The 16273-nt window shown below is 39.4% G+C and overlaps 1 protein-coding gene across 2 annotated transcripts in view; it reads right to left on the bottom strand.

Annotated features, from left to right (window-relative positions):
- Positions 1-15961, bottom strand: part of BTBD7 (BTB domain containing 7) — a 70342-nt gene extending 54381 nt beyond the window's left edge. The window contains exons 1-3 of one of the 2 annotated variants that reach the window (XM_006165409.2): positions 15755-15961; positions 13544-14623; positions 5834-6297 (exon numbers count right to left, since the gene is read on the bottom strand). In XM_006165409.2, the coding sequence (XP_006165471.1) occupies positions 6221-6297; positions 13544-14623; positions 15755-15836 (1239 nt within the window). In that variant the 5' untranslated portion in view covers positions 15837-15961 and the 3' untranslated portion in view covers positions 5834-6220. Of the gene's footprint in view, positions 1-5833; positions 6298-13543; positions 14624-15754 lie in introns of those variants that run through there. The other variant, XM_006165408.3, reaches the window with a different exon arrangement.
- Positions 15962-16273: the final 312 nt, after the last annotated feature.

The raw sequence follows: 16273 nt of genomic DNA, 5'->3' as shown, positions 1-16273 counted from the left end.
TGCTGGACTCTCACATGGCCAACCATGGTTAGAGTCCTGGACCCAGTAGCTTGAAACTCACACTGGGCACATGTGTGTGCATGTCCAAGATCCTGGGAGAAGAATGGAGAAGGGATTGCAGAGTGGCTATCCTTCTTAAGAGGTGTTCAATTTCCCTCTCTGCAGTTCTCTGGAAAGTGCACATGCCCTAAGGCAGAAACTTAAAAAAAAAAAAAAAAAAGGAAGAAAAATATTGTTGGTGGGCCTGTAAATTAGTACAGTCACAGGGAAAATATTATGGAGGGGCCTCAAAAAGCTGAAAATAGAGGTACCGTACATGATCCAGCAATCCCACTACAGGGTATGTATCCAAAGGAAAGGAAACTGGTATGTTGAAAAGATATCTGTATTCATCACTCATCCATGTTTATCATAGCACTATAATGAAGTATTAGCCACTAGAAAGAATGACATCCTGTCACTTGGGCCTGCATGCACAAGACTGCAGGACATCATGTTAAGTGAAATAACCCAGGCACAAAAAGAGAAGTACCATGTTTTCACTCACATGTGAAATCTGAAAATATCTGGCCTCAGAAGTAGAGAGTATAATAGTGGTTACTACGATGGGAAGTGTAGGGTAGAGGTGGGAATAGGGATACTGGTTAATGGATACAAAATTACAGTTAGAGTAAGTTCTAGCATCCTATAATGTAGTAGGGTGAATATAGCAAGCAATATATATTCAAAATAGCTAGAAAGGGGTATTTTGAATGCTCCCAACACACAATAATGATAAATGTATGAGATGGTGGATATGCTAATTACCCGATTTGATGATTATATTGGGGTGCCAAAAAGTCATGACCCATTTTTACATAGAAAAACACATCATGACTTTTCTTTTTTTTCAAAATTTTTTGGAGAGTTTATTTTTTGCTATAGGGTGCATGCGCTTGCCAGAAAGACAGACAGAGAGAGAGACAGAAAGTGAGAAATCACCCCCTGGGGTGGCCCTTCTCCTTCATTCTCCTCTTGGGATCTTGGGCACACACGCACAACCACCCGGCGTTGAGTTTAAGCCACCAGGTCCGGGACTCGAACAGCGGTCAACTACATGGGAGTCCAGTGACATAGCCATTATGCTAACTGCTGGTCCCATTATGACTTTTCTGACAACCCAATTCATTTACATACCAAAAGAATTACAATGTAATTACTAAGTGTCAATTAAAGTAAATAAATGAAAAGGTGGGAGCCAACAATTAGCATGGTGGTTAAGATGATGGACTCTCACATGGTCTGCTGAGGTTCAAGTCCTGGACCTGGCAGTTTGAAAATCATACTGGGCTCATGTACGTACAAGAATGCCCCAAATCCCAGAATAAGAATGGAGGAGAAGGAATTTAAATGCCTATGAAATATTGGATAGGTTTTTATTATACTGTGTGTAACATAGTTTTATTTTTTCTTTAAAAAAAAAATCAGTTGAGAGTCTTTAAAAAAAAAAAAAAAAAGAAAGAAAGAAAAGGGAACAGGTCATAAGTGGCAATTTGCAGTCATTAAAAATTTTTTGTTTTAGGGACCAGAAGATTACTTAATGGTTACATAGCTGGACTCCCAGGTGGTCAACTGTGGTTCAAATCCCAGACTCAGAAGCTTGAAACTCATGCTGGCGCATGTGCGCACATGCCCAAAATCCCAAGAGCAGAATGGCGAAGAAGGGATTGTGGCATAGTCATCCTCCTGGGGAGTAAATTCTGACTCTCTGTCTCTTCAGCAAGCACACGTGCCCTATAGGAAAAAAAATCTCTCTTTAAAAAAAAAAAGTTTGTTTTAAAATATAATACGCAATTAAATATCATAGTTTAAAAGTCTACTTGTAATTGTGAGCAAAAATTGTTTTAAATGCTAAATTTCATTATGATTTGAGAAGGAGGGGCCAGAAGGTGGTGTGGTGATTAAGGGTGCTGGACTCCACATAGCCTACTGTGGTTTGAGTCCCAGACCTGGAGGCCAGCCTGCTCCCCACCTCCCCCTCTCTCCCTCTTTGGTCAAATTAAAATAAAGTTAAATAATACTTTTTTTAAAAAAAGGATAGAGATATAGAACTTTACTGAGTTGCCATTCCTGAAACTGAGATTGATTCATCATCCATGTTGTATACTTAACTGAAATCTGCATTTACTACTCTGATCTGTTGATATGGTCTTTAGCTTAGTTCTATTACTCTCCAGGAAGTACACTCAGAGTAATCTGCTAAAGAGGAAACAATTATAAAAGTAAAATGAACTGTTGGCTCAATTAATCTGAGACAGGAGGAAGAGTGTCAACATGGGAACAATGGAGAAGACAAGAAGAGGGGTTAGGGGTGAGTGAGTGGGGACAGTCTTTGCTCTTCTGTATTTGTTTCAAACCACACACTCTTGGAACTGGAACAAATTGCTAAGGGAAAAAATTAGGTCATTGCTTTCAGTTGCTTCTCTGTTAGATTTTTAATTCAATCAAACATAATCACATCCATCATGACTTAAAATATGGGCAAATGCATCACAGAGTCCCTTTTGGAACTAAAGTTATAAATTGCATGTCCTGAAGACTGAAAAATGCATTTTGATCAAGATGAAAAAAATAAGATCTGCAGTTTAAAGTCTACAGTACAATGTTCTGCACTGAAATATGCATGTAGAGGTTGGTGCTAATTCTGAGCTATTTTGTTTGGAGGTCAGTGGTACTTATGACAAGGATGGAAGGTTCTTAAGAAAACTTATAGTTCTAATGAGATTTTTTTCCCCTCAAAAAGTTATAAATCGAGAATATATTCGCACTGTTCTCATCACGTTTTTGGAACTGTTTACCCAGTGTATGCCATGGTTGAGAAAAGTCAGTAATCAAATGCCTGGTTCTTTTTTCAAAGCTCTTTCAATCTACTTATCTATTTTAGAGCTTCATACACTAGCTTTAAAAATAGACACTGCAATTGGGTTAGCCGGTGGCACAGTGGTTAGGATGGGTGGATCTCACATGGCCAACTACACAGTTCAAGTCCTAGACCTGGTAGTTTGTGAAACATACCAGACATGCAGGTATACATGCCCACAATCCTGAAAGGAGGGAGATATGCATTGTAGTGGGATCCTCTCCCATGAGGAGAGTGCTCTCTCACTTTCTCTCCCTCTGTTTACCTCCAGCAAGGGCATGTGACCTCTGACTAATTAAAGAAATATATAGAGAGAGACATTGGTATCTTCAGGCTTCATATGCTGCAGCTACAGGAAACAACTCTGGTTGGCTCAAAACAGAAAGAAAATTATTTGAAAGAATATTATTAGTACACGGCATTGCTGAGAAAGCCAGAGACTGGGCTTGCAATCAAATAAGGACAAAATAAAGGAAGGCTTCTGAAAGATTTCATCACCGGAATGCCCAGTGAGGACCCTGAGACCCTGGCCCCTAGAGTTCCCTCTGTCCCTTGAAGGTGAATGTCATCACTGGCACCAATACTATGGCTTTTCTCCTTTCCAATGAGATGTTGCAGCCCCAACCTGCTTCCAGAAAGAATTTTCTGTAGCTCTGCTTTTCTGTGCCATTAGCTCCCAAGTCCTGTGCTAAAGCCCTAACCACAAAGGCACTGAAGAAGCAAGTATCTGACCTTTAACCTTTCCCATTGGGAGGTGGGCCCTGCTTTCTATAAGGACTTATACAATGAGGAGTCCCTCAAACTAGGAAGAAGGCCCTAATGCTAGACAGTCAGAATGTGAAATGACCCATAGGGGAATACTATCAATTAAGAAAGGATGGCCCAAGCAACACAAAGCCCTCTGTTCTCTGGCTGAGTGCTCTGAAACAACGTCTGAGTGCTAATTCACCCACATCCCCACCCCAACTAGCCTCATCCCAAGTGGGTTGGCAACCAATCAAGGCTCATAGCAAACACTATTCCAAGCTGGTGCTTCAAGCACTAGTTTGCTTTCTTGGTCTTACTACTGGGTCCAAGCTTGCATTCTCATCCCTGGAAATTGGTTCTCATACTGTTCCTTTTCCCACTATGCCCCTATTCCTGGGCTAGAGTCAGGAGAGCTGGTGTGAGTCACTTCTTCACTTACAAGTCTCAGAAAAGCTGGTTATTACTTCTGAGCCCCACCACTCTCACAGGCTATCAGGATTACCAAATGAGATAAAGTATTAATAAAAGTCCTCTGTAAACTAAAATTGCAAGCATGATCTTAGCAGTTAATAGTCCTCATAAATGAGATAAATTTCCCAGTTCTTTACAATTATGTCGTTCTCTAGATCTCCTGGTTCTTCTAGGCAGTAATGTCCTATCTTGAAATAAATTAAAAAATAAAAAAACCACTATCATAGAAACACATGCTCAGTTTTTTAAAATTTTTTTATTTTTAAATAAGGTTTTTGCTGTAGAGCTCATATGCTTACCAGAGACAGGGAAAGTGAGAAATTGCTCCCCAGAGAGGATGACTATACTGCAATCCCTTTTCCTCCATTCTCCTCCTGGAATCCTGGGCACACATACATATGTGCCCAGTGTGAGCTTCAAGTCATCAGGTCTGGGACTTGAAAAGTGGTTGACCATATGGGAGTCTATTGACGTAACTGCTACACCATCTGCTGGTCCCAAAATACTTTTAGCTTTACACCTGATCAACAGTTTGGCTAAACACAGAATTTTGTGTTTAAAATAATTTTCCATAAGCTTTTAAGACATTACACCACTGTGTTGTAGTATTCAGTTGTTACTACTGAGAAGCTGAATGTTATCTTTTTTCCTTATTCTTTGTTTGGAGCCTAATTCTTTTCTGCGTTTAGAACTGTCTTTTTTCCCTAACATTCTAAAAAGGAAGGAACCTTTTTATATGGAAATTTTTTTAGTTTTGGTAAAATGTCTTATATTACTCTTCACATTTTTCTGATATATATTGAGTCATCGAAAGAGTCATGACCTGTTTTTTCATTTTTTAAAAAAGAATCAATTATTTATTTATTTATGTATTTATTTATTTATTTTAATTTGATCAGAGAGGGACAGTGAGAGAGAGAAAGATAGAGGAAAAGTGAGAAAGCAAGCCACCAGGTCCGGGAATCAAACTGTGGTTGGCCATGTGGGAGTCCAGCACCCTTAACCACCATGCCATCCGCTGGCCCTTTTTTTTCTTTTTTTTTTTTTTCTCTAGAGCACGTGCACTTGCCAGAAAGACAGAGAGACAGAAAGCAAGAAATCACCCCCTGGGGAGGTGGCCACGCTGCAATCACTTCTCCTCCACTCTCCTCTCAGGATCTTGGGCATGCATGTACACATGCCCAGCCTGAGTTTAAGCCACTGGGTCTGGGACTTGAACCATGGTGGACAACATGGGAGTCCAGCAACATAGCCATTACACCATGGTCCCATGGCCCCTATTTTTCTATGCAAAATTGTGACTTGACTTTTCTGATGAACTAGTCTTTCTCTCTTCTTCTTCTTCTTCTTTAAGGTTTCTGCCATAGGATGCATGCACTTGTCAGAGACAGAAGTGAAAAATCACCCCTGAGGGGAGGGACACACCATCCCATTCTCCCTTGGGATTTTGGGCATGCAAGCACACATGCCCAGCATGATTCTCAAGTCACCAGGTGCAGGATGGCAACCGTGGTTGGCCATGTGGGAATCCAGCACCTTAACCACAATGTCAACTGCTGGCCCCTCTGAAATATATTTCTAAAATCACCATTTGTTTAGATGCTAGACTTTCCGGATGAAAATAATTTAAAGTTTTTTCTTTTTTTAAATAATTAAATTAATTAGTTTAATTTGACCAGAGAGAGATGGGAAGTGGGGGGAGTGAGAAAATAAGCCTCCAGGTCTGGGATTCGAACTGGCCATGTGGGAGTCCAGTGCCCTCAACCACTATGCCATCTGCTGGTTCCACTTTAGCTTCCTTATGTGACTCCAGTGTTGTACATTTCTGTTTATTTTCTAGATTTGTTCAACTTTTCCTTCCAGTCTATTATATTTTTCATTTCTGCTACCTTATTTCCAAGAGTTCCTGTTTTACTTTTAGAGCATCCTATTTATGTCTCACTGATTCCATAAAATGTTCTTTTATGTAGGGATATTTTGCTTCTATTGAGTTTTCTTCTATTGCCTTCATTGTCCATTTCCTCCAGTACTTTGTTCTTTCTGTTCAAATCTGTCTCCATTTGGAAGCTTTCCTCAGATGTCCACTGATCTTTGGGTGGGTTTTCATACGCAGGAGCGAGGCAGTAAACAGCTGTTTAGGAGCGCTGAGGCAGAAATACGTCTGCTGACTATAGTCTTCTCTGTATGACTGGAAGGCATTCTTTTTGAGTGTTTCACTCCTTTTTTTAAAAAATTTTAAAAATTTATTCATTCATTTATTTTTATTTGACCAAAGAGGGACACAGAGAGAGAGGGAGAATGCAGGGAAGCAAGCCGCCAGGTCCAGGACTCGAACCATGGTCGGCCATGTGGGAGTATCCAGCACCTTAACCACCACGCCGCCTGCTGGTCCCTTTGAGTGTTTAATTCCTGACTATAACTCTACTGTGGAATCCTAAGCCATCAGTATCTATAGGTATATATACTTTTGGGCTTTTCACCATTTCCAGAATTCCAATTTCTTCTTGTATTCAGTCTGTTACTAGAATGGAATGAAGGAAGTAGATGATTTCAACAAATAGTTTGCAGATTTTCACATAATTCCAGATTTCAACCTTGTACCTCCATCCCTACCCTCCTGTGTAGCTATTTCCAGATCTGGAATTTCTCTAGTTAAATTATTTTAGAAAATTCAGGGAAGTTTAGAAAGTCTCAGGTCTCTTGTGTTTGTTCAGGCAGGGGCAGTGGAGACGCGGACTGAGAAGGCAGGACAGGGTTTACAACCCAGCTCATATGCTATTTATGCAAAAACAAACAGACCAAAATGGAGGCTGAGTATCAACCCATGTGTACATGTGAACTGGACACGTGGCACAGATCAGGGAGGGAAACTGTTGAATAGAGGGTACTTAGCATAGGCAGAAAAACAAACCACCTCTCTTTTTTTTTTCTTTTTTCGGAATTTTTATTTATTTTTTATTTTATTTTTTGCTATCGCGCGTGCGCGTGCCAAAAAGACAGAAACAGACAGAGAGACAGAAAGTGAGAAATCACCCCCCTCGGGGGGGGGGATGGCCATGCCGCAATCCCTTCTCCATTCTCCTCTTGGGATCTTGGGCACGTATGCACATGCGCTTGGCGTGAGTTTAAGTCACCGGGTCCAGGACTCGAACCATAGTCGACTATGTGGGAGTCCAGAGACATAGCCATTATGCTAACTGCTGGTCCAAAACCACCTCTGTTTTTTATTTTGTTTTGTTTTGTTTCTTTGAGAGGTTTTAGTTATAGGGTGCGTGCGCTCGCCAGACAGACAGAGACACAGAGACAGAAAGCGAGAAATCACCCCCGGGGGGGGGATGGTCACGCTGCAATCCCCTCTCCTCCATTCTCCTCTCAGGATCTTGGGCACGCACGCACACACGCCCGGCGTGAGTTTTAAGCCACCGGGTCCAGGACGCGAACCGTGGTCGACTACATGGGAGTCCAGCGACATAACCGTTATACTAACTGCTGGTCCCAAACCACCTCTCTTTGTAACACCACATACAAAAGCAAATTCAAGGAAAGGGTCCAATACTCAGGACTCAGACTTCTAATCAAATCTCTTTTCAGTTCTACAACATGTTTATTTCTTCTTTCCAGAGTCCTCAGCACCACTCTGCCTAAGCCGTTCCAGAGTTCTGAGGGCTGAGCTTGCCTGCCTTCTCCTCAGTGGCCACCGATACAGGTTCTCCCCACCCTGTGAGGCAAGTCAGCAGTTCTCTACTTTCTACCTTCCAAATGTTTCAATATCCCTTTTCCCACTGTTCTTTTCTTCTCAGGTATCTTTACAATTTACTCAAACCACGGTCAGCCATGTGGAAGTCCAGCGCCCTTAACCACCATGCCATCTGCAGGCCCCACTATTTTATTTTTTTAAATTTTGTTAGTGGGCACGTGTGCTCTATCTTATCTAGAGAAAGACAGAGAAAGTGAGAAAGCACCCAACATGGGGCATAGTCACATCACGACCTTTTCTCCTCCATTTCTTTCTCCTTTTGGGATTTTGAGCATGCATGTGTGTGTGCCCAGTTTGTTTTTCAAGTTACCAGGTTTAGGACTTGAACTGCATGGTCAGCCATGTGGATCCAACTGCCTTAAACACGAAAAGCCACGGGCTGGCTCTGTGCTTTAACTTTTAAAGTTAAATCCAATTTGGAATAAAAGTTAACAGTCATTGGTAGAAAAAACATTTACTGAATTACTACCTGTCTCAGGCACTGGGTAAAAAGCGATGTAGAACAATCATGGTCTTACTCTCAAGTTGCCCAGTAGTTTAGTCTGAAAGCCCTTCTTGACTGGGTGTCTTCAAGTGAATGCACAAAATGACCATTCATTTAATTCTATCTAAAACAGTATAACTAATACCTTACTGGATGTAACAAAGAGCTCTCATTCGTTATACACAATAGATGCCTCATTATATTATAGGATTCATCTGCTTTCAGAACTCCTGTTGAGGGACCAGCAGTTAGTGTGATGGCTATGTCACTGGACTCTCCGGTAGTTGACTGTGGTTTGTGTCCCAGACCTGGTGGTTTAAACTCATGCTGGGTGCGTGTGCGTGCGTGCCCAAGATCCTGAGAGGAGAATGGAGAAGGGATTGCAGCGTGGCCATCCCCCCTTGGGGGTGATTTCTCGCTTTCTGTCTCTCTGTCTCTCTCTGTCTTTCTGGTGAGCGCATGCACCCTATAGCGAAACCTCTCAAAACAAAACAGAACTCCTGTTAGAAAAGCTGATTACAGACTGACAAAAAGACACTTGGAGATAGAGTAAATCCAATAAGAAGAGGTAAGTATCAACTCACTATAGCAATAAAATAAGAAAATCTTAAAATTAATAATCACCTAGCAAAAGTCTACAAAATATTAGCTTAGTATTGGATTTAATTAATAAAATTAATTTTAAAATTAAAAGTACTTTTAAATAAGACAATGGGAGTGGTGATGATTATCATTTAGCTGCTAACATTTACTGAATGCTTACTATATATATCTGATGCTATTCAAATAATTTAACATATATTATTTCTTTTACTCCTCATAGTCCTGCCTTACAAGGTTTACTATTATTATTTTACAAATGAGAAAACAGGGCAGAGAGAAGTTATATGACTTGCTTTATGGCAAACAAGTTAAGACATGGTAAAGAGAGAGTCTAGGGCTAACAGGTGGTGTGATGGTTAAAGTGCAGGACTCCAACATGGCTGACTGCAGTTCAAACTCTGAACACGGTGGCTTAAAATCACATCAGGCTGGGACCAATGGATGGCTTAATGGTTATGTCGCTGGACTCCCATGTAGTCAAATGCAGTTTGAGCCCTGGACCCAGTGGCTTAAACTCACACCGGGCACATGTGCGTGCGTGCCCAAGATCCTGAGAGGAGAATGGAGGAGAGGGGATTGCGGCGTGGCCATGCCCCCTGGGGGGTGATTTCTCGCTTTCTGTCTCTCTGTCTTTCTGGTGAGCACACATACCCTATAGCAAAAACCTCTCAAAAAAACAAACAAACAAACAAAAAACCACATCAGGCATGTGTGACAAAAATCCTGAGAGAACAATGGAAGAGAAGGGACTGCAGCATAGCCATCCCCCCTGGAGGGTGATTTCTCACTTTCTCCCTCTCTCTCTCCAGTGAGTGTAGACACTCTATGGCAAAAACCTAACAACAACAACAAAGAATGATTCAAAACCAGTTTGGTTCCAGAACCTGAGTTTTTTTTTTTTAAGGATTATTTTATTTAACTTTATTTATTTTAATTTGACTAGAGAGGGAGGCGGGGAGAGGGAGAGAGAGAAAGCCGCCAGATCCAGGACTCCAATCACAGTCAGCCACGTGGGAATCCAGTGCCCTTAATCACCACACCACCTGCCAGCCCCCAGAATCTGAGCTCTTAACTTTTTTTTTTTTGGAGAGGTTTTTTTCGCTATAGGGCGCGTGCGCTCACCAGACAGACAGAGAGAGACAGAGAGACAGAAAGCGAGAAATCACCCCCCCAGGGGGGATGGTCATGCCGCAATCCCTTCTCCTCCATTCTCCTCTTGGGATCTTGGGCACGCACGCACACGTGCCCGGTGTGAGATTTAAGCCACTGGGTCCGGGATGCGAACTGCGGTCGACTACGTGGGAGTCCAGCGACATAGCCATTACGTTAACTGCTGGTTCCCTGAGCTCTTAACTTTTATAGTCTAATAACCATCTCAAGGTAACTAATATTCTTCTTCCCAAGGAAATGAGGTAAAAATTATGCTGAAGTTATATTCTGTTATAAACTCTACTATGAATAGTACCAGAGGTATACGAGAAAGAAGTGTCCCACATGGAGTGCAAAACACAAACAAGTAACCCAATCGGTAATTTGGGTAATGAAAGAAAACAGAAGAACACATACATCTAAATTTATGAGAATTTCTGTATATTATTTGTTTATCTGTTTGTTTGTTTTAAATAACTAGATTAATTGGGTTGGCCCAATAGCCTAGTGGTCACAGGAGCCATATCTCACATGGCTAAGTGAAATTGGTCCTGGTCGTTTGAAAAACATGCTGCACGTGTGTGTGCGCATGCACAAATTCCAGACTAGATGGAGACATGGGGGAAAAGGGGTGTTTTCTCTCTCTTGCTCTCTCTCTGTCCCTCTCCAGCAAGTGCAAGTGTCTTCTGGCAATTAAAAAACAACAAAACCAAAAAAGAAAAAAATTGAGCTAATGTAAGGAGTTTTATATATTTAAATATACTGAATAAAATATAATTTCTAGCTTATTGAAAAAAAAACAACTCAAGAAGATAAAAGAACTGTAGATAAGGAATTAAGAATTATCAAAGAATCAAAAGCTAACTCAAAACTTTACATTTCACTCAAAACTTTAAAAATTACATTAAAATATCCCTTTTTTTTTAAGGGGCAAAGTATATGTAATACATTTTTAAATTAACACATCAAAAATAAAAACAACTTGATAAAACAGATTATTTATTATAACTTCTTGGTAATACTACAAACTTCAAATGTTCTGAAATTTTTTTTTGAGGGGGTCTTTTTTTTTTTTTTTTTTTTTTTTTAGCTATAGGGCATGTGTGCTTGCTAGAAAGACAAAGAGAGATAGAGACAGAAAGCTAGAAACCACCCCCCCAGGGGGAGTGGTCACGCCTGCACATGTGCCCAGTATGAGTTTAAGCAGCTGGGTCCAGGACTCTAACCGCAGTCAATTAACGGGAGTCCAACGATGTAACCGTTACACCATCTGCTGGTCCCTGGAAGCATTTTCTGACAAATTTGGTTTTACAGAATAAATAAATGGTAGAAGCTGAAAGGTGATTATTTTTTAAAAGAATTTTTAATTAAATTTTACATATTATTATATTTTTAAAGTTTGTTATGAGATATGTGTGCTCAGCAAAGAGAGAGAGTGAGAGAGAGAGACAGAGAAAGTGAGAAAGCAAGACACCAGGTCTAGGGACCAGCAGTTAGTGTAATTGCTATGTCACTGGACTCCCACGAGAGTCAACCGCAGATCGAGTCCCAGACCCGGTGGCTTAAACTCACACCGGGCGCGTGTGCGTGCGTGCCCAAGATCCCGAGAGGAGAACGGAGGAGAAGGAATTGCGGCATGGCCATCCTCCCCTGGGGGGTGATTTCTCACTTTCTGTCTCTCTGTCTGTCTGGCAAGCGCACGTGCCCTATAGCAAAAACCTCTCCAAAAAAAAAAATAAATAAAAAGACACCAGGTCTAAGACTTAAACCATAGTCAGCCATGGGGGAGTCTAACACATTAACTACCATGCCACCTGCTGGCCCCTAAAATATTATTTCTGATAACATGATTTTTCCTTTAGTCTGACAACAAATAGGCTACGATTAATGTTTAATAATGTTTTGATTGTAGTATAAAACAAAGCTAGTCTATTACTAAAATGAGAATAGTAAATAACATAAAAAAATACATATATTTTTAAAGACCGTGTCCCAAACCAGCCCCGTAGTCTAGTGGTTAAGGGAAATCAGATCCAACATGGCAAACTTCAGTTATGATCCCAGCCCTGGTAGCTTGAGAAACACATTGAGTGTGTGTGCATGCCCTAAATCCCGATGAGATGGGAGAAATGGAGAAGGGACTGCAGTGTAACTGTAACCTCCTGTAGGGTGTTTTCTCCCTCTCCCTCATTCTATCTCTAACAATTAAAAAAAAGAAAGAAAGAAAAAGTAAATAAATACAGACAGGGTTGCACTATGTTGTGATCTGCCTCAGCCCAAGTAATGGTGGTGTGTCTATTACAAGTGCTTATTACCATGGGCTAGGTTTAAAAATTTTTATGTAAAGAAAAATTTAACTCATGTTTATCAATGACTTCTATATAACTCTTCCCCTTTTATTGTTGACACTGTTATCCAAGGCTTTTATTTTATTTTTTAATTTTTTAAACCCCTATTAATTGGTAGATTTAACCACAGGACACATATTATCTTCAAATATGAAAAATATGCTTTAGCTCTCCTTATTTAAATCCACATTTTACCCAAACCATTCTCTTTTAATTGGCAACTTCAAATGTTTTTTCAGTTACTGTGCACCAGCTAAATTAAAATTCTCAAGTACGCTTGTGTCATATAGCTTGTTTTCTTTTAATTTATGCACAGAAAGCTAAGCGTTCATTCTGTCAAGAGAGCAAATTCCCTTTCTTCTCCCACAGATCTCTTTCCAGCTCTGAAATGTTAAGATTCTAACATTTACCAACAAATACATATTTATTTTAATCTAACTTTCATGCATTCATTTGCTTGTAACAAAAAATGTACTGTACTAATTTGAAAATTTTATTTTAAATTAAATGAAGACACAGGAGTCTAACTCTTACTCACTATGCTTTACATGTTGTAGGCTGTTGCCTGAGGTACAAGTTGAGCCTAAATATAAGACACAAAATATTTTACAATTTATATCATAAGCCCTGCTCAATTCTCTGATTCAAATACACTTGTATCAAATTGAACTATTTTAATTTTTGTAATGAATTTTTATTCTTATTCCAAACATTTAAGCATCAACAAGGCAATGAATATAAATATGACAATCTAACCTTGAAATCTGGGTAAGCAGGCTAGTTCAAGGCTTGGTAAAGATAAATTGTAGGTGATAATTATATATTCCCACACCCGTTGTCTTATGTTAAGGAAGAAAGAACCTCAAATCTTATCTCTTAGTCACTATTATTCAATGTTTGACTTTAATATTAAGTGAAGGGCACATTAATACTGATCTTCACTCTCCGATGTCCTTAACTGTAGGTTGAAAAAAACTGACCCTGTCACATCTCAAACATAGTATCACAGAATGTACTAGTTATGTTTTCAAGTTGGAAGATAATCCATAATTCTAAAAATCAAATTTAAAATGAGAATTTCATACCTTGTGCAAGCATGTTAAATTCCAAGAACAGCGCTATGTGGTAAAGTTCCATGGCTTCTTCTGCCCTGGTCATGTTTGGCTTCCCTGCAACGAGAGCCTGAACTTCACTGAGACTCCCCACAGAGGGGCTACAGTGCAAAACAGAGAGGTCCACTATGTCAGTATACATACAGTGTAATATCACTTTTGCATATTTTTTTGGTATAATGGACTCATCTAATATAATTCTTGTGGGGGTCCTTAAAGTTCGGTCTGTTATTTCTTCACCAGTCCGTATTCTCCTTTGTAACAAATTTCGAAAAAATGGGGACCGTGCAGAAATGATAGCCTTGTGGGCTTTGAGCTCTTCATCTAGACAGTTCTGATTTCCACCAAAAGCTTCAACCAGTTCAGAGTCTGAAGAAAAACTAAGGACGACATCATAATAACACATGTAATCAAAGAGTCCACGCATATCTACATCAAGTGAATTTGGTGTTCCAAATTCTTCACTAAGCTGAACAAGAATATCGACATTTTGAAACCTTGAGTCCTCCATTCCGAACTCTCCCGTATAAAGGTAGTGTAACAAAGCAGAAAACATGGGCATGTCAATACCAGCTGTATTGATGTCCATTATTATCTCTGCCCCATACTCAGGTGAGGAAGAAAGCAGTGTTTTAAAAAATGGACACCTTGCTGCCAAAATTGCACGATGAACAGGAAAACAAGTTTCTTGAAATATTAAGTCTACATCTGTACAATACTTGTACTCATAAAGATCAGCCATATCTTTCTGCAGTGTCCGGGCTTCTGGTCTAGCCAGGCTGGCTTGTAGAGAAAGCTCCTTTAAGGCTGAAGTTCCCTCGTATTCCTCCACTAATGCATTGACATCTCTAACATCCCACCCAGAGAGGAGTTCTCGCATCTGCTTGGCGTGATCAGCAGACCTATTGGATTTTCGACGCTTAATAAACTTCTTTTTGAGGGTAGCGAGACCAGAGGTTCTCTTTTTTTTGTCTTGTGGTTTCTCATGGCCATGGTCAAGACTATACAATTTTGATTCGCAACCATAGCCTTGCTGAGAATACGATGATGTCCCTAAGAAGAAAATTAAACATATAAAAATTTGTTTCTTTTCCAACACTCATTTAAAATTTTCCATAGTAAAAAGAAAAAAAATTCCAAGCATACATTTCTGATTGTCTAAATAAAGTCTAATTTTGTCAAGGAAAAAATAACTAACTTAAAATGAATAACTAATTTTATTAAATAATAAACAGGAACAAAAAGAGCAAATAATTATACATTTTAAAAAATGGTTACCACAGGTCATAATCATAAATTTTTGGAAAATGAGAGCTATGCGGATTTGTAAATTAAGAATATTATTGTGGGCTAGTCAGTGGTATGGTATTCAAGGTGACTGGATCCCACATAACTCACTGCATAGTTTGAGTCCAGGACCCACAGGCTTGAAAAATATGCCAGATGCATGTGCATACATACCCAAAATCCTGAGGGGAGAATGGAAAAGGGATTGGGTAGTGGCTAGCCCCCCGGGGGATACTCTCTCACTTTCTTTTTTTATTTTTTAAAGAATTATTTAATTTAATTAATTTATTTACTTAATTTGTTCAGAGAGAGACAGAGATAGAGAGAGAGATAGAGAGAAAGTGAGAAAGCAAGCCACCAGGTCCAGGACTTGAACAGTGGTCGGCCATGTTGGAGGGTCTAGCGCCTTAATCACCATGTCACCTGCTGGCCCCTCACTTTCTTTCTCATCTTTCTCTTTCTCTCAGGCAAGTACATTTGCCCTATAGCAAATTAAAAAAAAAAAAAATTATCACTTGATTGTAAAAACAAATTCTTCCTTCTTTTTAACCATCAGTCGTATTTGTAAGGGCAAAACAAATGGACTGGGACACAAGAAATATATATTTCACTATTTTTACACAATGAAGTTTGCTAGATTGCCTAGGATAACTGATAATTATGGTTAAGACAACCAAAGAAAGTATCAATTGTGCTATAAATAGTTGATGTAGGATAAAAATTATATAAGCCAGGTTTACATTTTAGTGGTAAAAAATCTTGATTCTGCAGAATTATTACTTGTAATAATTTTTCAACAGCTCAATTTTTTTTTAAATCCACAAAGACCGCTATAATAATAAATAAACTCTACATATAGTCACAAAAGAAGAAGAAGGTAGTAAGGCTGAAAGTTACCTATAAAAGTCTGTTGGGCCTGTGAATTTCCCCCTACCCTCGGGGAACATGAATGAGGATAGTTAGATGCATTAGCACCCATTTTCTTCAGTCACTCAGGCATTCCATCTGCTGGTTCTTCGGAGTATAATCCCAGAGGCCTTTATGAACCTTCAACCCTGGATCCAGCAGCCTCTTTTCATCCATTTCTTGATATGAAACAAAAATAATTTTATTCATTTTTTTCAAATTTATCTCAAATTACAGTTTTTTTTAAAAAAGTAAGCTACTGAAAACTGGTTTCATCTGCAAATGACATGCTGTCAAATTCAAATGTAAAATTTTCAGAAAATATAAACATTATCGTTCAGATTAAATCATGAATCTGTGTTAGCTGCAATTCTGAGTCATAAAATATACCTAATCTAACATTCCATTTTTTATAAATACTTAGGAGTCTGATAACAGTACTACATATAAAAGAGCAGATAGTGATTGCTAGCATGTTGATTTCTGTCTTAAGAGCACTTACATTTATAT

The sequence above is a fragment of the Tupaia chinensis genome, unplaced genomic scaffold, assembly GCF_000334495.1.
Source record: "Tupaia chinensis unplaced genomic scaffold, TupChi_1.0 Scaffold143913_1, whole genome shotgun sequence".
In the NCBI taxonomy this organism is placed as follows: Eukaryota; Metazoa; Chordata; class Mammalia; order Scandentia; family Tupaiidae; genus Tupaia; species Tupaia belangeri.
This window is presented reverse-complemented; position numbering and strand designations above follow the sequence as displayed.